Source organism: Astatotilapia calliptera, chromosome 15, assembly GCF_964374335.1.
Source record: "Astatotilapia calliptera chromosome 15, fAstCal68.1, whole genome shotgun sequence".
NCBI lineage: Eukaryota > Metazoa > Chordata > Actinopteri > Cichliformes > Cichlidae > Astatotilapia > Astatotilapia calliptera.
Genome location: NC_137436.1, coordinates 25141039 through 25166189, shown reverse-complemented (window position 1 = coordinate 25166189; position 25151 = coordinate 25141039). Strand labels below are relative to the sequence as shown.

Genomic DNA, 25151 nt, shown 5'->3' with positions numbered 1-25151 from the left:
CAGGCAGTTTCACTGTGGAGGAGGGGGGGGGGGAGTGGAGGAAAGCACAGGTACATGATCCCACACTCGAGCCAGCTGACCCGTCACGGCGCCACTGAGGAGCGATGAAGTGAGTCACAGGCGTGAGTCACTCCCCTCCTCCGCACAGAAAAGTGCCGAGCTGTGCGGCTTGTTCAGCACAGGAGCAGAAGCACGGGGATCGTACCTGTGAAACAAAACGGCCTCCGCACGAATCTTCTGAGCGACAGATGCAGGACAGTGTGAGGAGTCCCATGTTTGCAGGTGGTCCAAAAGGTGACGCCCCCCCCACCCCCACTGACGTTTTCTAATCCCTTTTTCTTGAGCTTTATACAAAACACCATGAGCTTAAGGAAAGGTGTGAAGGAGAGCTGATGAGGCCAGGAAGATCAGACTGCTGGACTAGAAACTCCTCATCATAGATACTTCTTCACATGTGTGGTTTTTGCATGCAGGCTGTATAAATGTGTCTCGTATCTTCTCTTGCTGCTAAAGGAAACTTGTGGTTTTAATGGCTTTGTGATGATGATCAAATCTGTCAGTGCAGAATGCCCAGAAAGAGGACAAAACCAAATCAACCTCCACTTTCACTCCATTTTCACAAAGCTCATTATCGTTATTCACAGAGGTCAGCTCTGAAGAGAAGAAGCTTTATAACAAGCACATCTTAATACAGCAGCAGTTCAGCTGTGGATTTAAAAGCCTGTTGTTGAATCTTTAAAGCATGTCAGCAGGTTACAGCATGAGTGGAAAACCTCATCGCCCTTCAGTCTGCTTGTGAACGGTCGGCACAAGTCGTGGGACGCCATCTCCTTCTGATAGTAAAGCCACACCACTCTTCATATGGACAAACTGTTCATGAAAACAGAATTCAGCGTTACCCAAAAATCAAGTGTGCCCTATAACCTTCAGCAGCGGGCGCCCATGTGCATGAAAACATGGGGTTATATATATAAAAGTACTAGTTGGTCGCGGCATCCACCTCGAGCATTTCGCTGCCGTCATTTTTAAACTCCTCCCTCCACCGCCGCTTCTGTGGCTTCAGATCGATGGCGCCCTCCTCCATCTTCGTTTTCCATCCGAGCTCCCCTTGCACTTCACATTGATCCACATCAGCCTTCACCTCCCTCCCCACACCTTCAGCGTCTAGACCCCCGCGGGGGGCATAGCTGTGCACCTCACGCCCCAAGTACCCCCTAAAAATAATTAAATGGCGTCTAAAGGCCAAAGAGTCCTCACATAATTCAGCTTTTTCTTCGTTGTGCTCATAGCTGGTCTAATAAATCTCTTTCTTTTTAAGCCTCGATCTCATCTGAGTCGCCCCTGACAGAGCAGCTCTGAGATGACGGATGAAAACTGTTTGTGACATCAGTTTTAAATGCAGCTCGCCTCGGGCTGTATGCGTGTTTAGCCGGATACTACCAAAGAAAGACGGGCCAGAGTAGCTGTGGATAAAACATGAATTTCATAAACAAGACGTGTGAATCTCTTCAGATGTTCAGTGAGAGTTTATTTGTGTGTTCCAGGAGTTTTTCCCTCAGTTAAAATTCACTCTTTTATGACTATTTATTGTTATTACCGGCACCCAGGAGCTCCTACTTGCAAGAAGCCAAATTAAATGTGTTTTAATGTTTACCCATGTATGCGCAGCGTCTGCAGCCTGCAGAGCTGCATGCTGTGTCCGTGTTCCTTTATCCTGTGCTGTAAATGTCAGAAAGATCCCGCCCCACTCTGATGGCTTAATTCTGTTTTCAGACGTTCACCCTTCATCTGATTTTCGTGTCATGCACAAATATCTTTTCATCTTTCTCGTCTTATCTCTGCTCACGCTCCTGTTTGATCTTTTATCCTCGTCTCACACGGACTTTATTTTCCGATTGATTCAGAGCGGATTAGCTCAAAGTCTCGTGTGTGTTCTGTAAATTTGGACATACCGAAGGCTTCAGTGTGTTGTTTAAAAAGGGAAAATCATACAGCTTTGCTCACAGATCCCACCGATGGACATTCTTTAGTTATTCCCAGTGAAACCAGACAGAAGCTGACGTTTCCACAGATGGTGGTGGTTCATTCAGACAAAGCAAGAAATACTGGTCTGATTTCTGCAGTAATAATAAGTATTGCATCTTTGCTACCTAAATAAAACCACAATCACGTCTGTGGTGCAGCATTCTCATGTGAATATTTTCTTTCAGTCGATGAAATCATTGATCGTCTTCCTCCACTCACCTTTAAGCATTCACAGCAGACGGCTTTCTCTGTTTTCTCAGTATTATTGTGGGGCCTTACAATACAAAGCTACTTCAGGCAACTCTTAAAGAATTGAATTGAATTGAATGACCCCGGGTGTGACTGTGGTTTAGGTTGTTTGTAGATTTGTTCCCTCAGTGTTTCCTGTCTCATTTTTTTGTTAAGTTAATTCATGTGTCACTTCCTGTTTTATTTTGGTAGTTTGTCTTGTGTTTAGCCTAATTTCTTTGATTTTGCCTCCTGTGTCTTGTTACCCTGCTGTTTCTGCTTTACTTACCCTCGTGTATAAACAGCACTGTCTTCCCCTCAGTCTTTGTCTAAGCGTCTGTTAATCTCCCACATGTGTCTCCAGCTTTGGGGTTCTTTTTTTTACTTTTCTGATGGACTTTGTTTTGGCTAGTAAAGAGCCCATAAAAGAAAGGCTCACTTTAGTTTAGTTTGCCTTTCTCCACATGTCTGCAATTCATTGCAGTTTCTTGGTTTTGGAAGACATAAACTGCACACCTGTTAGACTTCAGCAGAAGAAGATGGATGGACGACTAAACCAATCTTACTGTGCCATCAGTTTTTGTTTTTTAATCCTCCTCAGTTAATTCATCCATCACAGACACTGCTGCAGAGTTAAATACGTCCTCTGGAGGTTGGAGAGCTGAAACTGTCTGATTCATTTAAAAATACCTCGCAACAAATCTGTATTTGCAAATCGATAAACATGTACATGTTTATGAATATAAACATCCATAAATGGATGAAATGTTGTTTATATTTAAAAGAATGAGGCTGCTGTGAGGAGGTGGATATTGGAGGTGAGGAGGTGGAAATGTCACTATATTAAAACCCATCTTCTTTATTTTAGTGATGTGGCACAACATCAACATCCACCTGTGCAGTTTTTCTGTCATCAGACCAGGTCGAAGGTTTAAACCTGATCTAAGGTTTAGGATACATTTGATGTCTGCTGGTTAACTATTGGAGTCAATCTGGATTTAAATAAATTGTCATCTCTGTGAGATGTGACAACACTGGACACTTGGAATAACTGTACAAGTTTAAAAGTGCAGATCTGATTAGAAAACGATGTTGTGATGATATAAAGAAACCTCCGGATCCAGCAGCAAAGTGTTCAGTGCTGAACATGGTGTGTGTGTGTGTGTGTGTGTGTGTGTGTGTGTGTGTGTGTGTGTGTGTGTGTGTGTGTGTGTGTGTGTGTTTGTGTGTGTGTGGTCCTGTGGTCAGTTTGTCAGGAGGCGGTGTGGGAGGCGTTCAGGATCTTCTTCGACAGGATTCCGGGGACGGCCGAGTACCAGCGATGGGTTCACACGTGTCAGCACGAGTCGCTCTGCATCTCTGACCTCGCCAAAAACTTCAGCGACTCGGAGGAGCACGTGAGCATGATTCAGCGGGTACGAACGAGATTCTTCACATCTGCCTGCAAACCATGTTTCATGTTCATCCCAGCTAACCTGTCATTGTTTTCATCGTTATGTTGAAGGCGTGAGTTACGTCTTGGATGCTTTTAAATAAACGAAGCGGAGTGAGTTTCGCTGTCAGTCAAAGACACACAGTGAACTAGAGTAAATATGCAGTGCTCCTTGTCATCTGTATTTAATTGAGAACCTGATGTTAATCCAATCACAGTGAAACTGAACTGAGACAGTTTTTACTTTATACTATTTACAGTTTTCTGAAGATCCTTCACTTTCTTTGGTTTCTTTTTCTTTTTTTCACCTGAGCCTTTAGCTACAGACACTTCCAGTATATTTTAATGTTTTGCTTTCAGTTGTGTTTGTTTGCATCATTTCTACTGTTTTTTCCTAAAGTCTACTTTTTTTTCACTTCCATTTAAAATGTTTTGGTCACAATGAGCTAATTAGTTTTCTTAATTTAGGATATTTTTTGCTGTTTTTACAACAAATAAGCTGATTATCCCAGCATGAATCAGTCCCTCTAAATCATTCAGGCACCTCACTTGCAGGAGTGTGGTGGTTGGAGTTTGTTGGCCGGCAGCCGCGTTGTAAATCCATCAGCAAACATGCAAACATTCGTCACCGCAGCATCTGTCCTGTCTGTAAAGTCTCAACATTAACGGCACGAAGATTAAAAACTGCGGAGATTTGTACTGAATCAGTCCAGTTAACCTGCAAAGGAGAAAAGAGATGCTTTAATAGCATTTAGCTGCTCAAAACCGCCAAGAATATGAGCGAGCTGGACATTTAAAACGTTCATTAACATTCAGAGGCGTTTTTAAAAAATGATACTGTGGAGATTTAATAAGTTTAATTGCCAGAAGGTTTGTAAAACTTCAGGGACAGCTGCAGCTAAATGAAGGTTTAAACCACAAGAGGCACTTTTTAAATGAAGCCTGGTGTAAAAGTAAATCAAATAATCAGTTAAAGTAAAACCAAACAGCTGCACACGAGCTGAAATAATGTGTGGTGAAAGTAAACAATTGTTCTGGTTTCTGATTGGTTTACAGAGGATGGACCGGCTGAGAGACAGGAGGCCTTCATCACGGTAAGAGCTGACAGATGATTCATGTTCGTTAAGCTCTCACTGTGCTTCTCTGACTGCATGCACACTGATAATGTGAATATGATGCAAACAAGGCCATTAAACAGTGTGTGTGGGGGTGTGAACCCGCAGGAGTCCAGAAATGTCATTTAAACAAATGATTCGAGTGTCAGAGCGAAAATCAGCTTTACATTAAAAACTTGGTGATTTCTTAAAAAAATGTCTAAAGCAGAGGTATCAAACATAATAATAATGCAGTCCCATTAAACAGTATTGAAAAAAGTGATAGACGGTGTAAACTTTGGACTTTTAGTTTTACAGCTTTATTTACTGACAGAAACTTCCCACATGGTCATTCATGCTCCACCAAAGTAATTGGGTAAAAAAAACTTAAATAAAACACTTACATAAAAGTTCCTGTTTTTCACTGCCTACTATAGATATTTCATTTTGTTTTTACGCAGGATATCCTGTGTATCCACTGAAAACTATACACTGTACACATGAATACACATTTGTGTAATTTTACACGTTTACAGTCTAAAGATCAGATTTTGTAATCTGGTTAAAAGGATCGCGGTTCTGATTGAACCCTCACTCCCTGAGGCGTGTTTCAGAGGTTTTATGCAAACCAACACGATTTTAGTGTCTTACCACGTGCTGAACTTTGCATAGCTGTTAGAAATATTCATTAGTTAAACTTAACAATGAGCACTCAAAAAAGGCGGGGGTGGCAACCTGCCCCTGAGCCGGGCTCTGCCAGAACTTTCTTACTGTTAAAAGGGAGTTTTTCCTTCCCACTGTTGCCAAAGTGCTGGCTCACTGGTAATATAGTTGTTGGGTTTTTCTCTGTATGTACTATTCCAGGGTCTACCTTACAATATAAAGCACCTTGAGGCAACTGTTGTTGTGATTTGGTGCTGTATAAATAAAATGTAATTTAATTTAATTGAATGGAGAAGCAGATTTTCAGCACCGTCATTGCCAGCAAAATTAATCGATTCCAGGCAGTTATTGGCCATTTACAGGTTGGGAATTTTGCAGGTGCCAAATATATTTTGGCAATATTTGAAATTTACAGACATGTTTCCAATGCTGACGTCAATGACAGCTTGGGCAAAAATAACAGTGGATGAGCTTCTGGTGGTCGTTATGGTCTTTTCTGTTGTTGTCTACACATTTCTGCCACTTCAATCGAAAGATTCCTTCAAAATATGTATTCATGCATCAGAAACATCTTACCATACATAACGTGTGCAGGGAGAGGGAGAGGAGCATGAAAAATAAATAATTTCCCTTAACAAATAGCAGATTTGAGGGGTAATTACACACATGCAATCAAAAGGTTCCTCATTGGATCTTTACTAAGGACTGAAGTGCTACAGTAAAGGATTTTGAAATGTATGTTTTCATTTGTAAATTTTAAGTGTTTATTGATTTGCAGCAAAGCATCACTTTCATAGATTCAGCTGAGCAGTCTGTCAGTGAGTCATGTTTCAGGGAGAAACGTCACATGGGTGCAGATGTTGCTTTAATGTCATGAACACGGTGGAGAGAGTGCCGTTTGGAGCTGACAGGTGCACTTTTGTGCGTTTGTAATCATTCGTGGATGACTCAGCACCGTCATTATTTCTGATCTTTGTGTCTCTTCCATAAAGGAATAAATACAAAGTAATGTGTGTGCGTGTGAGTTGTTAGCAGAGTGAAGTTTATTACTTTAATTCATCATTTTCACTCATTGATCTGAGCGTCGGTGTTTCAGCTCGTTCTGCTGCTCTCTTCATGAAAGATAGATGAAGTTATGATGAGTCGAGTGTGACTCTTATTAGAAGTACAAGGCAGGTTATGCAAGATTCATTCAACGTGATTAAAAAACATGCAGACCTTTATTTTTTTTTAACTTGAAGTGTTTTAATATTTCATCTGCACTAAATGTTCTCTGTAAAACATTTAAGGCTTTGGAAGAAGCCCTTCTTCCCTCTTAAAAGCAAAATCCTTTGTGTTTGTGGTGGCGTTTGGATACGACAGGCTTAAGCCCGAAAACACTGCTTTATATGGGATTAGCATTACATTTAACATACAGCATGGCCATGTTTTATTAAGTAACTCAAATGCATATCAGCGTGTAACCCTCATCATGAAGTAAAAGAGATTTTGTTCAAACATCGGCCATTTTCCACCGGTGCTCACACCAAACATAGAGCAAAGTTTTAAGCTGCGTTACTCGGCCAAAAACAGGACAGACACAACAGCAGCTGCCTGAAAGTGCTTTATAGTGTAAAGTAAAGACTCTACAGTGATAGAAAGAAACCCCACCAAACAACCGCCTGTGAGCAAGCATTTGGCAAGAGTGGCAATAGTGGCAAGGTAAAACTCCCTTTTAACAGGAAGAAACTTCTGGAAGAACCAAATAGAGTTCTAAAAATTTGACGGATATAAAAAAAAAAAGTCTTTAATTTCAGATCAGTGCATCTGTAAAACATAAAGTTGGAAGTCTTACAGCTGTGCTCATTACTGATACTAGAACAGCTTTGCATGATTCACAGTTCAACATAAACCTTCTTTATGTCACACTGAGCCTCGCTGCTGTCCCCTCAGTTAATCCTGTGTGAAACAAGCTGTTTTAGCTCCTCCCACTTTAAGTCATCTGCATTCTGACAGAAGGTCTGAACAGAAGGTGGGTGGAGCTTCTGTTTCAGATTACCATATTAGGGATATCCTCTCCCTGTGATGTCATTAAGAACCACGAGTAGAAAAAACTGCCTGAAGCTGAGTGTATGTTCTGATTCGTACATACACCAACCTGGAGCAGGAGAGATGTGACAGGAAGTCAATCAATCAAATCTTTATCTCAAACATATAAGTAATAAATGTTAATACAGAAAAAGACAAACATGAAATCGCTTAAAGTGACCATATTAGGGGGAGAACGCAAACGTTTATCAAATCCTATACAGTGGGGCAAAAAAGTATTTAGTCAGCCACCGATTGTGCAAGTTCCCCCACTTAAAATGATGACAGAGGTCAGTAATTTGCACCAGAGGTACACTTCAACTGTGAGAGACAGAATGTGGAAAAAAAATCCATGAATTCACATGGTAGGATTTGTAAAGAATTTATTCGTAAATTAGGGTGGAAAATAAGTATTTGGTCACCTCAAACAAGGAAAATCTCTGGCTCTCACAGACCTGTAACGTCTTCTGTAAGAAGCTTTTCTGTCCCCCACTCGTTACCTGTATGAATGGCACCTGTTTGAACTCATCATCTGTATAAAAGACACCTGTCCACAGCCTCAAACAGTCAGACTCCAAACTCCGCCATGGCCAAGACCAAAGAGCTCTCGAAGGACACCAGGAAAAGTATTGTAGACCTGCACCAGACTGGGAAGAGTGAATCTACAATAGGCAAGCAGCTTGGTGTGAAAAAATCAACTGTGGGAGCAATCATCAGAAAATGGAAGACATACAAGACCACTGATAATCTCCCTCGATCTGGGGCTCCACGCAAGATCTCATCCCGTGGGGTCAAAATGATCATGAGAACGGTGAGCAAAGATCCCAGAACCACACGGGGGGACCTGGTGAATGACCTGCAGAGAGCTGGGACCAAAGTAACAAAGGTCACCATCAGTAACACACTACAACGGCAGGGAATCAAATCCCGCAGTGCCAGACGTGTTCCGCTGCTGAAGCCAGTGCATGTCCAGGCCCGTCTGAAGTTTGCCAGAGAGCACATGGATGATACAGCAGAGGATTGGGAGAATGTCATGTGGTCAGATGAAACCAAAGTAGAACTTTTTGGTATAAACTCAACTCGTCGTATTTGGAGGAAGAAGAATACTGAGTTGCATCCCAAGAACACCATACCTACCGTGAAGCATGGGGGTGGAAACATCATGCTATGGGGCTGTTTTTCTGCCAAGGGGACAGGACAACTGATCCGTGTTAAGGACAGAATGAATGGGGCCATGTATCGTGAGATTTTGAGCCAAAACCTCCTTCCATCAGTGAGAACTTTGAAGATGAAACGAGGCTGGGTCTTCCAACATGACAATGATCCAAAACACACCGCCCGGGCAACAACGGAGTGGCTCCGTAAGAAGCATTTGAAAGTCCTGGAGTGGCCTAGCCAGTCTCCAGACCTCAACCCCATAGAAAATCTGTGGCGGGAGTTGAAAGTCCGTGTTGCTCGGCGACAGCCCCAAAACATCACTGCTCTCGAGAAGATCTGCATGGAGGAATGGGCCAAAATACCAGCTACTGTGTGTGCAAACCTGGTAAAGACCTATAGTAAACGTTTGACCTCTGTTATTGCCAACAAAGGTTATGTTACAAAGTATTGAGTTGTATTTTTGTTATTGACCAAATACTTATTTTCCACCCTGATTTACGAATAAATTCTTTACAAATCCTACCATGTGGATTCATGGATTTTTTTTTCACATTCTGTCTCTCACAGTTGAAGTGTACCTCTGGTGCAAATTACTGACCTCTGTCATCATTTTAGGTGGGGGAACTTGCACAATCGGTGGCTGACTAAATACTTTTTTGCACCACTGTACTTATCTAGATCATCCTCTGTTTTCATTATACAATCTAACATATACCTTTGTGCCACAAATAAATATGTTTGTGTAATATGTTTTCCTGTAACTATGTTCATTGTTTGTAAATGTTTGAAAAGATGAGTCAAAGATGTGCATTAGTAGTTTTGAAATTCTTCAACAACTCCAAATTGGGGATGTCAAAGAAATTTAATTTCACATCTAATCCCTGAGATATTCTAGTATAAGAAAAAGAAGTGCAATGTTCAACACATCTGTTTTTTCCACACAATAAAGAAATTCTGCTGAAGTGAATGAAAGAAAGCACTCTTTAACTGTAAAAATCAATGTGCGAAATTACAGAAAAATAGCATCCATGTGAAAACAGGAACTTCTGTAGCACATACAGTGAATAAACAGGAGCTTTTATGTTTTTAAAAGTATTTTCTAATTACTTGTAGCATGAATGGGCATGTGGGAGGTCTTTGTCAGTAATGATAAAGCTGTAAAACGTAATCATTTACACCTTGCTTCACATTTTTCAGTGCTGTTAAGTGGGGCCAGACTGGAGTCTCTGCTCGGCCGACTTTAGGCCCTGGGCCTTATGTTTGATGCCCCTGCTCACTTTCAGAATGTGAAATTTTTGTGTCATGATGTGTTTGTCTTTCTGCAGGGGAGCGACGACTCCTGCACCAACGCAGAAGCTCCCGGAGATCACAGGTAGGACATCTTCAGCGGAATGCATGTCATCTGTTTATACACTGATAGTTTTTTACTGTTTTCATTGTATATTGTCGTACAGGGAGTGCAGAATTATTAGGCAAGTTGTATTTTTGAGGAATAATTTTATTATTGAACAACAACCATGTTCTCAATGAACCCAAAAAACTCATTAATATCAAAGCTGAATGTTTTTGGAAGTAGTTTTTAGTTTTAGCTATTTTAGGGGGATATCTGTGTGTGCAGGTGACTATTACTGTGCATAATTATTAGGCAACTTAACAAAAAACAAATATATACCCATTTCAATTATTTATTTTTACCAGTGAAACCAATATAACATCTCCACATTCACAAATATACATTTCTGACATTCAAAAACAAAACAAAAACAAATCAGCGACCAATATAGCCACCTTTCTTTGCAAGGACACTCAAAAGCCTGCCATCCATGGGTTCTGTCAGTGTTTTGATCTGTTCACCATCAACATTGCGTGCAGCAGCAACCACAGCCTCCCAGACACTGTTCAGAGAGGTGTACTGTTTTCCCTCCTTGTAAATCTCACATTTGATGATGGACCACAGGTTCTCAATGGGGTTCAGATCAGGTGAACAAGGAGGCCATGTCATTAGTTTTTCTTCTTTTATACCCTTTCTTGCCAGCCACGCTGTGGAGTACTTGGACGCGTGTGATGGAGCATTGTCCTGCATGAAAATCATGTTTTTCTTGAAGGATGCAGACTTCTTCCTGTACCACTGCTTGAAGAAGGTGTCTTCCAGAAACTGGCAGTAGGACTGGGAGTTGAGCTTGACTCCATCCTCAACCCGAAAAGGCCCCACAAGCTCATCTTTGATGATACCAGCCCAAACCAGTACTCCACCTCCACCTTGCTGGCGTCTGAGTCGGACTGGAGCTCTCTGCCCTTTACCAATCCAGCCACGGGCCCATCCATCTGGCCCATCAAGACTCACTCTCATTTCATCAGTCCATAAAACCTTAGAAAAACCAGTCTTGAGATATTTCTTGGCCCAGTCTTGACGTTTCAGCTTGTGTGTCTTGTTCAGTGGTGGTCGTCTTTCAGCCTTTCTTACCTTGGCCATGTCTCTGAGTATTGCACACCTTGTGCTTTTGGGCACTCCAGTGATGTTGCAGCTCTGAAATATGGCCAAAGTGGTGGCAAGTGGCATCTTGGCAGCTGCACGCTTGACTTTTCTCAGTTCATGGGCAGTTATTTTGCACCTTGGTTTTTCCACACGCTTCTTGCGACCCTGTTGACTATTTTGAATGAAACTCTTGATTGTTCGATGATCACGCTTCAGAAGCTTTGCAATTTTGAGACTGCTGCATCCCTCTGCAAGATATCTCACTATTTTTGACTTTTCTGAGCCTGTCAAGTCCTTCTTTTGACCCATTTTGCCAAAGGAAAGGACGTCACCTAATAATTATGCACACCTGATATAGGGTGTTGATGTCATTAGACCACACCCCTTCTCATTATAGAGATGCACATCACCTAATATGCTTAATTGGTAGTAGGCTTTCAAGCCTATACAGCTTGGAGTAAGACAACATGCATGAAGAGGATGATGTGGACAAAATACTCATTTGCCTAATAATTCTGCACTCCCTGTATACACAAATATATTATACAGGTAGATTGTAGTTGGTTTATTCTGAGATTAACGTTGCTCCTGTCCCTCTTCAGGTCCTGAGGCTCAGACCGATCCCCCGTCAGCGCCCCCAGTGCTCGTCACCAGCACCACTGTCTTCTTCAGTTCCATGAGTGCCTCTCCAAGCTCCGCCCCTGAAACGAGCCACCCTGCCAAGGAGCTCAAAGAGGTACAGAGGAGCACTTACATTTACATACGAAGTATCAATCTGGCGCTCTTATCTGCCGCAGGAAGCTGAAGGAGGAAGGAGCTCAAGTGTCTGACAGGCTGAAAATGTCACGCTGGGGCGTTCATGAAATTATACATCAGTTAATTTGAGTGAAAGGCATCACTTCTGTCCCTCTGTCCTCTTTCTTAACCTGTAATCACCTGTAAGTAACCCATTAAGAGCTGCTTACTAACTGCTCCGTACTTGAGAACTCAAAGGTTTATCCTTCAACCAGTCCTGTGAAAACTAATTTACTCTGATGATGGAGTAGAACCACTTTTACCAGCAATAAGCTGAAGTAATCATTTTCTGTGTGATTTATCAGCCTCTCATGTCACTGTGGAGGGATTCTGGCCCACTCTTCTTCACAGTGTTGCATAAGTTCATTGAGGTTTGCAGTATTTGTCTGTGCACAGCTCTCTGAGCACAGCATGTCAGTCAGGCTGAGGTCTGGACCGTCGCAGCACCTCGATTCTTCGCTCTCTCAGCCGTTCTGAGATCTGCTGTTGCTTGGGATCATTGTCCCGCTGTATGACCCACTGCAGGGATGACGTCGCACTGTGGACAAATCACAAGCAAAGATTTTCTTTTTTAACGCTACATCGATAAATAAGACAAGCACAAAGATCGGTTTTGTCTTCTTTCACGTCTGTCCGAGCCAAAACAACAGTGAGCCCTCCGGTTGCTGCACCAGCATAATCCACCTCGTTCTTATTCCCACAGCGTTTGTGTAGTGTAGTGTGAAAACAAGAAGACGGTGAAAAAGGTGATTAAGAACAAAGCAAAACAAAGTGCTAAAACGAAGGTCCTGTGGCACGTAAACCACCAGCCCTCTGATGTCCTCCAATGTCCTCCTGGTTTCAGTCAACAGTGACCTTCAGTGGGAATTGGAGAGGCTTGCTCAGGGTAACACTGCAGTGGATAAAATCCGCACACCCAGATTATATCGCCTCTGACCTGGGGATGCCTTGGGGTCCACCAGGAAAAGCAGGAGGAAGTAGCTCGGGATTCCCTTTGTGGGAAAAGAAGAAGGTAGATTTGATTAGACTTTATTGTCTCGGACAAACAAGGGAGCACATGGCCTAAAATAAACATGATATCAGATCCACACAGAGCCCAGATTTGCAGCCCTGTTGATCAGATTTTGAGTTTGTGATCTGAGCTCAACAGACAGGTTACCAAACGTAATACCAAAACTGATAATAGATTCAATAGGTCCCTTATAAAATAATATCCTCCCGCTGTGCTGTTAGCCTTCTTTAAAAAAAGGGGCAACAACAACGCTTCAAACCGGTTTTAACTGACAACCAAGGTCAGCGCCTGATCTCAGATCAGCGATCTTCCCTCGGTTTCATTTACATTTAACATTTGGTTTTGCCCTCCCACCAAAGCAGCGTCCCTGCCCTCTCTCTTATATACAAACATAATTTCTATATGATCTGAGAATTGAATCACAAGCTTGTTTGTATACTGCAGGAAGGAGAGAGCTCACACAACCCTGGGGGGTGTCCTGTACTCCTGCACGAGTGAAACAGCCAGGTTACTTTCCACCTGCTGCTGTTTTTTAATTATATAAAAAATACACACCTTTGTGTGTCGTGTTGTTTAGGAGACTGTGAGGGAGGCTGGTGTTTAACGCTGAGCTCAGACCCATCAAAGCATCATCAGATCTCTGCTTCACTCCACAGCATCTCTACCAGAATGCAAACAAAGCATTTCATCATGGTTACGTTAGAGCTACGGGTCTCATTATTTTAGGGATGAAGATTGAGTCAGCTGAGAGCCGAAACAACAGACTACAAGCTGGAGTCACAACAGCAGACACAGTGTTTAGGAGAAAGTCCCATCACATCCACGGGACCTGGTGGTGTCTAGTTTTTTAAAAACTGTTCACAGTGCTGGGATCAGTTATTACTTTGTCAAATTCCATCGAGTGACAGATTCTTACATTTAATTCTTCTGTGGTCCTCGTGCTTCCTTTAGCTTTCCTCTGGTTGTTCTTGAAATGTCCTCGACTGCACATCAGACGTCAGATGGAGGTTTTCTGATAATCACCAGCTGAACACAAGATGAACGGAGGCACAAACTTCATTCACACTTCACTTAACACCTCAGCCAGTTTTCAGCCAGTGAAGTTTTTTGCACTTATTTTTAGTCACATCAATTTCTTTTCAGCTCATTTCAGTGAAACAGTTGCTAATAAAAGAAAAAGCCAGCTTTGCAAAAACCTGAAAGATGTGCACGTTGGCAGCTGTGTTTGTTGGAGAAGGATCACATGACCTTCAGTCTGCAAACAGCGGGTTTACCTGCTGCACAGGTGGAGCTGTTAAGCGCCTCACTCCTCCCCCTCAGATAATTACTGCTTTTTCACACCACTGACCTATTCATGGTTACGGTGAGAGGAGGAGGACAAAAAGCCCGGGCTGACATTTGACATCAAACTCCTTTAAAGCAGGGAACATGGCGTCATTTCGCTGCTGACTGTTCTCTGAAATGACCGCAGCAGTGAGGTCGTTGCTCTTTCACGGCCTACAGGAGCGTTAAACATACAGGTACGAGCCTATTTCATGTTTGCAGCCATTTTTTTCCTCATACTTTCATTATGGAATATCTTTGCTTTAGTTTCAAACATAAACAAAGAGATACGCTATTTCCTGTTGTGCTTGGATGTATGAAAACTTCCTTTTGATCCTTATGGTTGTTGAAATATGAATCATAAAAAGAGCTTTCAGCCTGAATTTCCCGCTCTATCGTTTCTTTTTTCTCGTCTGCACAAGCAGATTTGTTATTTTCTCTGATACCAGTCAGTTTCATGTATTTGGAAATGCAAATTAAAATGTTAAAGCATAACGAAGAGACGCACGTAAGCTGTCCCTTTTTAGCGCCTCTCATTTGTCTCGTTTGCCGTCCTGAAGGACCCGGAGCTTCCAAACGTCGTCCCAGATAGTCCGGTGGAGCAGATCGTGGAGTTCAGTATCGACCTGGTGGATCCGGGTTACAGAGAGCTGCTGGATGACCCGGATTCCCCTCAGTACATCGACCTGGCACAACACCTGCAGGACCAGGTGAGACCTCCTGATTCCTTTTTTTCCAACCTCTACTGATGAGAATAAAAAAAACTACCTCACTCAAACCAATAGAGAGAAGTGGGAAAATAAACCTAAGCTCCCTAAACTGCAAAAGACAAAGTGATTATGACCCAGCATTTTGAGGTTATCGTCTTTTTGTGAATTCTTTGTGTTTGGAATATGTTAGTTTTTCTTAGCATTTGCTGTATGTTTAGTTTCATTTGTCTGGTCCAGTTTTCTCATCAACCCTTCTTGTTTACATGTGTCCTCCCTGTGCTCTGTTCCATGTCTCCCCTGTCTGTCATGTGTATCCATGTATGTTTCTTCAGCCCGTCATGTCTCACTCCCTCTCTGTCTCTCGTGTCAAGCTCCCAGTTTACGTCTCGTTTCCCTCGTCACCCTCTTGTGTATTTATGTAGTCTGTTGTTATTCATTTATTGTCAGGTCATCTGTTATGTTCATGCCATGTTTCCAAGGTTTTGTGCTTTCAGGTATTTACGTAATCTCCCCAGGTTTCCGTGTTCAAGGTTTTTTATGTTTACTTTCTAGTTTTCTCATTTTAGGCTTTTTCTTTTAGGGTCAAATTGATTTTGCCTAGCTGTTTGGTTTGTACTTTTTATCAGCCACAATAAACGGCTCGCTTTCTGTTAAAGGTTTTGTTTCGCGTGTCTGCATTTGGGTCCTCCACCATGTGGAAACTCGTTTAAAGTTCACTTTTTCTGCAGTTTTCCTCAGAAAATTATCAGAAAATATCAAACATCCAGGGTACCAGCACTCTTTTCAGGTCCTCTGTGTTAAACTGGTGCAATTTATTTAAACTATGATATATCCCATGACATTGATGTTCAGAGCTGGTTACTGGATATCATACACAAGTAGTTTAAACGTGTTTTTCCACACTGACACTTTCTTGTGGATATCTGCCAAACACTGAGAAACGCTGGAAAAATAATGACAAATCAGCAAATTTCAACCAACATATGAGGGGAAGATCTGGGCTCAAGTTGCTGTAAAAACATCAGCTGATTCTGAGGGGTTGAGGTGGGAGGCACTCTTCGTGTAATGACCTTGTTCTTCCTGGGTCTCGCTCTTTACAACGGCTGCAACGGAAGAATTAAATAACTCTGATTGGTTAATTCTGCATTGCTGCATCAGGCTCAGTCTGCACTTTTAATCAAAGAACTAAATCTTTATTTCTCAGTTTCTGAACGAGCTTCGCTTGTGACAGTCTGATCTCCTGCCCTTCCTCCTCCTCCTCTTCCTCTATCAGCGTTCGTCTGTGCCGGCGCTGCTGGTCCAGGCTGATAGTAAAGAAGCTTACACCACAGGGCAGCGAGGTCAGGGTTCAGAGAAAGGGAGAAGATTACCCCCAGCCCGCTCTCCCTACGAGGGTTTTCCTTTTGTCTCCTTGCTCTGGGCTCCTTGCTGCGAGTCATGTCGTGTCCCCTGCTGAGAAATCGAGTCCTTCAAAGTTATTTTCTCTTTTTCTGATGCTAAAGAAAGGCAGCTGGGTCCTTTAAAGTCACGCCAGGCGCAGCGGGATGCTGCCTGATGGAGCTCTTAAAGACGATTATGTCATAAGTGTCCAGGTGCTTAACTCGCCCAAAGATAGATATCAATGGGGGTTTCCCATTCATGCGGTGTTTGTGCATGTTCACACGCTGGCTCTTGTTTGGTGGCCCAGAACTGATTATGTTGGAGCGGGAAGAGGGTGACGACGGTATAAAGAAGTTTGTTTCTTTCCTTTGCAGATGCAGCATGTCTTTGATAAACTTCCTGGATTTAGATCCATCCATGTGCTGGGTATCAGGTGAGTTCGAATCGTGAAGCATACATCTGAGTAATCAAATCTCTCCAGTGTGGTGGTGGTGGCAGCGAGGCAATCCAGCGAGGCTCGATAATTTCATCACATCTGAAACGAGCAGATCAGTTGGCGTGGGCGGCCTGTGAATAGATAAGAGGCCGGTTGTGAGTCGGATTGTTTCAGACACCGCCGCAGGCGAATGTTTCGTGCCACTACTAACAAGACTGAATGGAAAGATTATTTATCTCTGCTGGATGCGTTTCCAGTTTATAAGCAGTGACAGCGGGCCAGCATCGAAACCTGACGGGGGAAGAAAATATTATTATAGTTTTTCCTCAAAAACAAAGTCATTTTTAACCGTTTAGGAAAAAAAACTTGGTTTGAAATCAGTCAAACAGGAATGAATTAAGCAAACATTCAACCATTCGTCACAGAGCGCTTTGTTTTGCATGATTCTATAATCCAAGCGTTTCGAATTCAGTTTCACCGAGTGCACCAAGGCTCAATCACAAATATATGCCTGATATGGTTTTTTCACGTCCACATAAAGCCCTTGACCAAGGCGCCAAATACGATTATGAGCTTTTCTAACATTTAGCGAAGCAAAATTATTCAAGACGCCTCCCGTACAGCCACCTCGCAGCAGCATGGGGCATTTATTCTAACCACAATATGACCTGATGTAAGAGTAATCGATTAATGCTGTTCCTTCACACACAGATGTCTGTGCATCCTGCCTGTTTTAGCTTCCTTAAAAACCAAAGAATGAAATTATCTCCGATAACATACTTCACCTGGACGACCCTGCCACCAAACTGGCTGCACATAAAAGTAACACTTGCTCATTTCATTTTCTGACTCAGATGATCAGCACTTTGCTTTGTTTGTGACTCTGTTATTGCGGGCTAGCATTCCCACGCCTGTGCAGACATCTGTGGTTATAAATCTTATATTCACCTTTCATCCTCACGTGCACCTCTAGACCAGTTTCACCACCCGGTACCTCAGCTTCAACCCCAAAACTCTGAGAATGTCACTGTAGACACCACTGGTAATCCTGCATGTTTCACTGCTGCTCACTGAGTCTCCGAGTGTTTGCAGACAGGTCGGCATCTTCGTGACAACCTGCTTGTAACCAAAGCAACTATGAGAAGGATTTTAGTGCTTCACTGTACTGTTTGAGGTCAATTGCACCAAGCAACTGTTCACCAACCAGGGGGCGCCGTTGTGTCTCTGAGCATATGTGACTGTGAAGAGGACTTCTTGAAGAAGTCTCATTAAACGCTTTCACATGCAGTGTTGGGCAAGTTACTTTGAAAAAGTAATTAATTATAGTTACTAGTTACTTCTTCAGAAAAGTAACTGAGTTAGTAACTGAGTTACAAGATATTAAAAGTAATTAATTACTTGAAAAGTAACTATTGCGTTTTAAAAAATTCTTTAACCCTCTGGGGTCCAGGGTATAATTGGCCATTTTTAACTACTTTTGCCTCACCTTTAAAAACTATTTACTTCGCCTTGTTTGGTATCAATCTTTTCAGCACATCCTTACGTGTCTGAATTTACAGTTATGTTTTCATTTTGACATACTGTATTAACACAATTGATCTAAAATCAGACAAAAAACATAAAGTCTGAGTTGAAAAAGTTATATTTTTAACAACCACAAATATGTTTATTGAATCATATTTCATAACTTTAAATGCAAATATAAATTGTCAATTTTTAAAAAAGTTAAAAAGTTATTTGCAGCCATTTACCTTTTATCCGTTTTTTTATAACCACTTCAAACTATTGACATAACCATCAGGTGTTCTGCATTCATTAAAATGCCACACTACGGAGCCCCGCAAGGGACATGGGAGAAAAAAAAATTAAGACAGACTTTTGCGAGTTCTCGCAAAACAAACTTGGGATCTCACAAAAGTTTTGCGAGATCTCGCAAAAGTCTAAACCGCATTCTTCGGAGGCCGCCAGCTCGAAGCCGACCGGGAGGTTGAGGCACGATGTGCCAGGAAAGCGGTGTTCCTCCCGGCTGTAGTAGGTCTCGACCTCCCGTTAGCTTCGAGATGGTGGGTGTCAGATCTCCAAAAACGTCGGAGCACTTTTGCAAATATGTGATGTCTTGTAAACCAAGCAGATATCTGACATTTACACAACTACATTCACGCCTCAAAATATCTTAAAAGTTTATTTTGTGACCCAGAAAGAGTAATATTACAACCAGTGTTGGGTAAGTTACTTTAAATTAGTAACTTAGTTACATTACTAGTTACTTCTATCAAAAGTAACTCAGTTACTTCAAGTTACTCGTTACTTTCAGAGTAACTAGTTACTAGGGAAAGTAACTTTGGTTTTACTCAGAATTCTCTTGTTAATGTGTTGCTTCCGTAACTGGATACCCAGCAAGATTTCCAGTCTTCTAGCTTGCTTACTTGCCACAAGTGCACTGTGCCACCTACCAATTAAAGGAAAAAATAATGTAATCATTTCCATGAGAGAAATCCCACGCCTGATTCTATCCTAGCCTGCTTTTTACATCCAACACAAAAACTGCAGTCGTGGTGCTTTCGATTGTACTCAGAACTCGGAAATTCTTCCTTCTGAATCGGAAGATGTAGGTAACACCAGACTGCAGATGAGCTGCATACAGGGCTGGACTGGTACAAAAAAATCGTCCCGGGCATTTTAACCATTATAGGAAAAATCATAAAGCCTTTGAATGAAAATAAACACTGTTGTGACAGTGATGTACACTGTTCTGATGGTATATATGTATCAATCTATCAATTGTTTGTTGTAAGACTCAGATAATTATTTTTTTAAAAGTGAGGCATTTTAAATGAGAATAAGAAAGTATTTCCTTGTGCCCCCCTTTCCCTTTTAATGCCCTACATGGACCCCTGGCAACACTTTGCTAGACCCGCCCCTGCACAGTTACCAGCTGTCAGCTACTTAGAAAAGGATCCTGGTGTTATTTGTCTTACCGCGACATCCGCTGGTTTCCTCTTTCTGGCGCAAAGTGGGCGATAAATAAACAAGAGAGAAAAGCCGATCAGCTGATCATTGATCAGTTTCATGACTGAAGTAGAAACAGGAGAGGGAGGGGCAGAGAATGAGAGAAGAAGAGGCAGCTGTGCAGCATAAAGACAGAATAACTCCAGCTTTGTGTCTTTTTCATTGTAGCTGAAGTCCGGGACAAACTGTTCCTTTTCACCTCAATACCAAAAGCGTAATATTTTCTCTGAATATGAGACGATTCCGTTTTTTACGGGACGGTTGGCAACTCTAATAATTAACCTTATGAACAAAATAAAGTTCAACATCAGTAACATCATAGCACCCACCCAGCTGTATAGAAACTCCGTCATGCTAGCTAGCACACAGTACGAAAAAGTCAGCATAACGAAAATAAACTCCACCTAAACTTGGTTCATATCTGACTCAGATACACTGCAGGTCATAACTTCTTACCTGAAGTTCAGTTCACCTGACACTCTCGGACCAGCGGCCACTTCGGGTCTCTCCTCTTGCCTCCCTTTTCCTTCATCCACCTGCTGGCCTCCACCACTTGCTAATGTTATTGAATCTGTGGAAGCTCCGCGATAGCCACCACACGAAGTAACGAGTAACGAGCCTATCTAAATCCCAGTAACGAGTAACGCGTTCCCAGTTTTGGCATAATAACTAGTTACCGTGCTCGTTACCACAATAATAACGTAGTTACTGTAACGCGTTACTTAATAACGCATTAGTCCCAAAACTGATTACAACTAAGTAGCTGCTGCAATTGTTGGAATTCAACTTTTGTGAGATCCCAAGACAGCAATCGCCTCATTGTTCAGACACACAACACAAAACCACAACACTACACACTTAACTACACAAGACAACACATTAACTACACACTTCAAACATGCTAAACGTCAAAAATCTCTCACATCTCAAAACTCTCTCTCTCTCTCTCTTTCTGCTGTCTTTATCTCTCTCTCTCTTCCTCTCGCCATCACTACTAAAACTTCCCCTCTTCCCTAAACAACCAAATCTCATGTTGCCATATCATTTTATGATTGGTCGACATGGTGCATTTTTCCACCAACACGAACAGGCTGTTTTTTGGTTTTCTTGGTCATAAGCAGAGAGTGCTTGCTGCGCTGTCCTTAGACAGTAAACGTGACGAAACTATTCAGGAAAAAACACAGCGTATATATTGTTTATCATGACTCTGGTTTTACGTGGCCTATCAACACAATTTAAAAACTGGTAAATATCACCTTGTTGCTTTGTCATCTTAAAGTGGTCATGTGATTGGCTTACCACGACTACTTTATTCTTCCTCAGTCAAACAGCAGGACTCATGCGATTGTTTTGCCCCCTTAGCTCCAGGTGTTGTGCAAAAAGTGATCGTCGGGCAGAAAGTGATTGCCGTCGGTGGGAGCGCGCGCAGCTGCTTAAAGCTGTAGCGCCCAGATTACTTACAGCTACTTCCGTGCAACTGATATAAAGTGCGGTAAGCTGAACACAGCTTCAACCGTCTGTTTGTTGAAAAATGGTAATTCTTAGTTTTACCATTCTTAGTAATGGTAACAGTGTTGCAACGATAGAAATAGTAATTAGTTTGATTACTCGTTACTGAAAAAAGTAATGCCGTTAGTAATGCCGTTACTTCCCATCACTGTTCCCACTTTTCCACCTTTGATGTAAAGCGCTGCTACAGAAATCACTGCAGGAGTCAGAGCCACTCGGTCCTGATGCAGCAGGTTATTTAAGCTGTTCATTGTTAAAGTTTGTATTTTATTCTGAGCATGTTTTTTTGCCAGCTTTAACATTGATTGTTGTTCTTTTGTCTACAATGTTTCCCCCAGAGAAACAGGCTTTTTCAGACTCCACCATAATACACATCATTTCATGCCGAATTTAAAGTGACACTCAAATGGCTCATTTCTTGTGGCTCTTGTCATCCTGGTGGTGCCTTTCTTTCTGTTACACTTTCATTTCCAGCTCTAATGCCTTCTTTTCTTCTCCCCAATATAAGCGAGACCCAGGACACTGACGGGTAAATGGCACCAAGAGATGAAACATCCCCTGTAGTATCCGCCTCCTGTTGTGTGTTTGTGTTCAGTTTCCTGCCAACATGCGGCTCAGCTTTTATTTGTGTCCGAGTTAGACTCACAGAGGGGGGATTATTTCCCCCCAAACTGTTCACACAGCTCAGTGAAAAGATCTGCACGGGGACCAAATAACTGCTCAGACAGGCGGACAGCTTCCTGTGAATCGCAATCGCGTTACAGGTGAACACAAGGAGCACAGATGCTTTTTCATGAAGTTTGTGACAGTGTCGGAGAAGACAGGTGAGCAGGGAAACAGGAAGACCTGTGGATACTGTAATTGTCAGGCTGTCCCCCGATTAATTTGCCTTCCCCTGTGGCGTCTGGGGCTGTCACGGCCAATAACACGGAGGTGAGGCCTCAGCGGGAGCTCGTCCTCTAATCTCGGGAAGGATTCGCAGCTCCTCCTTCCTTCATCTGCCTGCCAGATTGCAACAAAGCAAAGAGTGACTTTTCTCAGTGTTTGAATTATGACAATGAGCAAGAATATTTTCACATGTCTGTACACTTGTTCTTACTTCTTAATAAGCAGCAAGAGCTGGACTCATGTCAGTAAAAATAAAATCAAACAACAACACGTAACGAAGACCTCACAAACCTATGGCTGACTGACCGTGTCCCCTCGAGATTTTAGCCTCTTTAAGCTGCTTGTTTTGGTTTTCAAGTCTTAAAGATGTTTTGAGCAGCCAGATGTTTTAGTCAGGGGTAGCTGGAGACCACAGACTGTACATAAAAGATGGAAAAAGGAAGCGCGTTATACTGGCGTTCATTCAGTTAGCCAGCCACGGAGGATTGCAGAAATACATGTGAATCACAGGTATTAAAAACAGTAACTTTCTACAAAACGAAGGAGTGACAAGAGTATTCAGTCTCTTATTTAAGGAAAAGTCATAAAAATATGTTTAGTACCTAAAATAAAAGTACAGATTATGTAGAATCATAAATGTGATTTAGCTTTAGAGCGATATGTTACCATGCATGAGTACATTTGTTTTCAAATCTGTAGTAAATAAATAAATGGAGTGCAAAGTAGAGTGTTTACAACCACAATACAGCAGAGTAGAAATACTCAAACAACGTACAACAAAACTTATTTTAGTGAAGTGCTCAAATGGACCATGTGACTGGCGTTGGTAGGGGAAGCATGGACTCATTTATCTGTGACTGATGAGTCTGTGCCACTAGGTTGTTTGAATATAAGAAGTTTATTATTGTAATTATTATTGGATTCAACAAGACAAATAAGGTGGAAGGTGTGTTAGGGCGGAGATCACTACGCCTTTCCTTTATGTACAGTCTGTGGAGGAGACAAAAAACAGCGATAAGAGGGAAGTAAGTGTAAAACCAACCTGGTGATTTACAAGTTCCGAATGGAGAACCATCTCGCGGCCTAAAGAAGAAGTGCTTTCACTTCGTCAGTTCACTCAAAACAAAGAAATTCACATCATCGGCATTCTAATTGTCCCATCTAACAAATCAGCTTATTCTCTGCTGATGATGATAGCGATGCAGAATACTGATGCAGCGCAATATTCTCTTCTTGTTTTTGAAGTGTAGCTTCAGATATTAATGCCTGGCATTTTAAAAGTAGTGTTTCTCAGTGCAACCTTTTAACTATGTATGTGAAACTCTTTCCCATATGTCGGCTCCTTTTGTCAAAGCTGTCCTTTAGTGTCTGTGATCTCACATGCATACATGAGCGCAAACTCATAGTTTGTAGTTAGTAGTTTTTATTGCCTAAATCCAATCAGTAACAAGCGAAACAGACCAGGCATCTAAAACTTAGTGCAATTCACAAATGTGCCAATCTGAGATTTTTGCCACCTATGCATCCTCAGCTGCTTTAAAGACAGCGGATATTTCTGCCAAAGGACACTCCGTAGCAGAGATCACGATGAAATCTGCAGCATTATGTTAAAACACGATGTTACAGGACTGACGAAACAAAAGCTGAGAAGCACAAAATCTCCATAACAGTCGACCTGTATTTGCAGAGTTCAGACATTTATTGATCAGCGCGGTTAGTGAGAAGATTCAGAGGCAGTATCTCCTGACCCTGACACAGCTCACCCTGTAGAGTCTCTGCCCCACCTACCCATGAAACTGAATGTCATCCCTCATCTGCTCCCCATATTCATGTCTGTTTTGCCATCTTTAAAAAATAAAAAGGATAATATTTCCTCTTTCAGGCCTGGAGGAATCTCGGTGCACTACTCTCTGGTCTTTGAGGTCAGTTCCCCTCAAATCACCTCTGAGATTTCAGAGAATGCGACTGACACACCCAAGTCTTCCTCAGCCAACTCTGCACTCAGGGAAATGGTGACCAAGGCTCTGCGTGAGGAGGCGTCCCTTCCAGTCGACCTGGATTCAATTAACTTTGAACCAGGTAACGTCTCTCCACAGAGGTCACTCTTTGGTTTCATTTATATGGTCATCGCACAAATAAGTTGCATGTAAAGAGTCATGAACAGCTCTACTTGCATTTTTTAGACGGCATGGGCAACATCCAGCTACTGTGACACAGCTGTCTCAGATCGTCCTCTGTGATCCAGGCCCTTCAAAAGCTAAAAAATTTCTTCAGGACCTAAATTTGTTTCACCCAAATGATTATTTAGAACATGTGAACACCGGCATTGTTCAGTCTTCAACGAGAACGATGTTAGAACATTATTTTAATACAGAAGGATTCACAGCTACAGTCTGTAACAAAAAAAACACCTTTCATAAAGACTTCTCCAGTGAATTCTCAGAAAACAGTCGAAAACGTCCCATCTGACACTTTCTTTTAAATAAGCCTCGTTTATCTGAATTAAAAATGAGGAACTGAATTAAAGAGCTTCACTTTAATTCAGTTTTGTACTGGCCAATTGTAAACATAGAAAACCTTACATAATCAGGCTCCCTGGAGCTCTATGACATTGTGGTTCCACTGAGAATTTTGGGCTCAGTGATACCTGGAGCATCCGGTGGAAACTTTTACGTAACTCCTAATTTGGACAATCAGCTATTTCTATTTAGTTAAAGCATTTAAGGCTTGGTGTATAATTCCACTACAAGATTTTGAGAAATATGAGTAACTGATTGGTTTTATCTGATTTCAACCTGCTTTTTTTTAATGTCATAGAAAAGATCCTCCTACCAGCATTGAGAGCCACCGCTTCAGTTGGAGTAATGAATCAGGTAAGACCATTATAATGGTTAATGAAACTGTAGTTGGCTTATTTTAAAGAGAGACCACCCCAGATGAAACCCC

General features: G+C 42.0%; 1 protein-coding gene across 1 annotated transcript in view; it reads left to right on the top strand.

Moving 5' to 3' along the window:
* Positions 1 to 25151, top strand: part of LOC113037600 (uncharacterized) — a 64889-nt gene that overhangs the window by 5915 nt on the left and 33823 nt on the right. The window contains exons 3-11 of the mRNA XM_080289814.1: positions 3502 to 3668; positions 4742 to 4779; positions 9993 to 10039; positions 11746 to 11879; positions 14834 to 14983; positions 16738 to 16796; positions 21826 to 21846; positions 24088 to 24284; positions 25023 to 25078. Coding sequence (XP_080145940.1) covers positions 3502 to 3668; positions 4742 to 4779; positions 9993 to 10039; positions 11746 to 11879; positions 14834 to 14983; positions 16738 to 16796; positions 21826 to 21846; positions 24088 to 24284; positions 25023 to 25078 — 869 coding nt within the window. The remainder of the gene's footprint in view (positions 1 to 3501; positions 3669 to 4741; positions 4780 to 9992; positions 10040 to 11745; positions 11880 to 14833; positions 14984 to 16737; positions 16797 to 21825; positions 21847 to 24087; positions 24285 to 25022; positions 25079 to 25151) is intronic.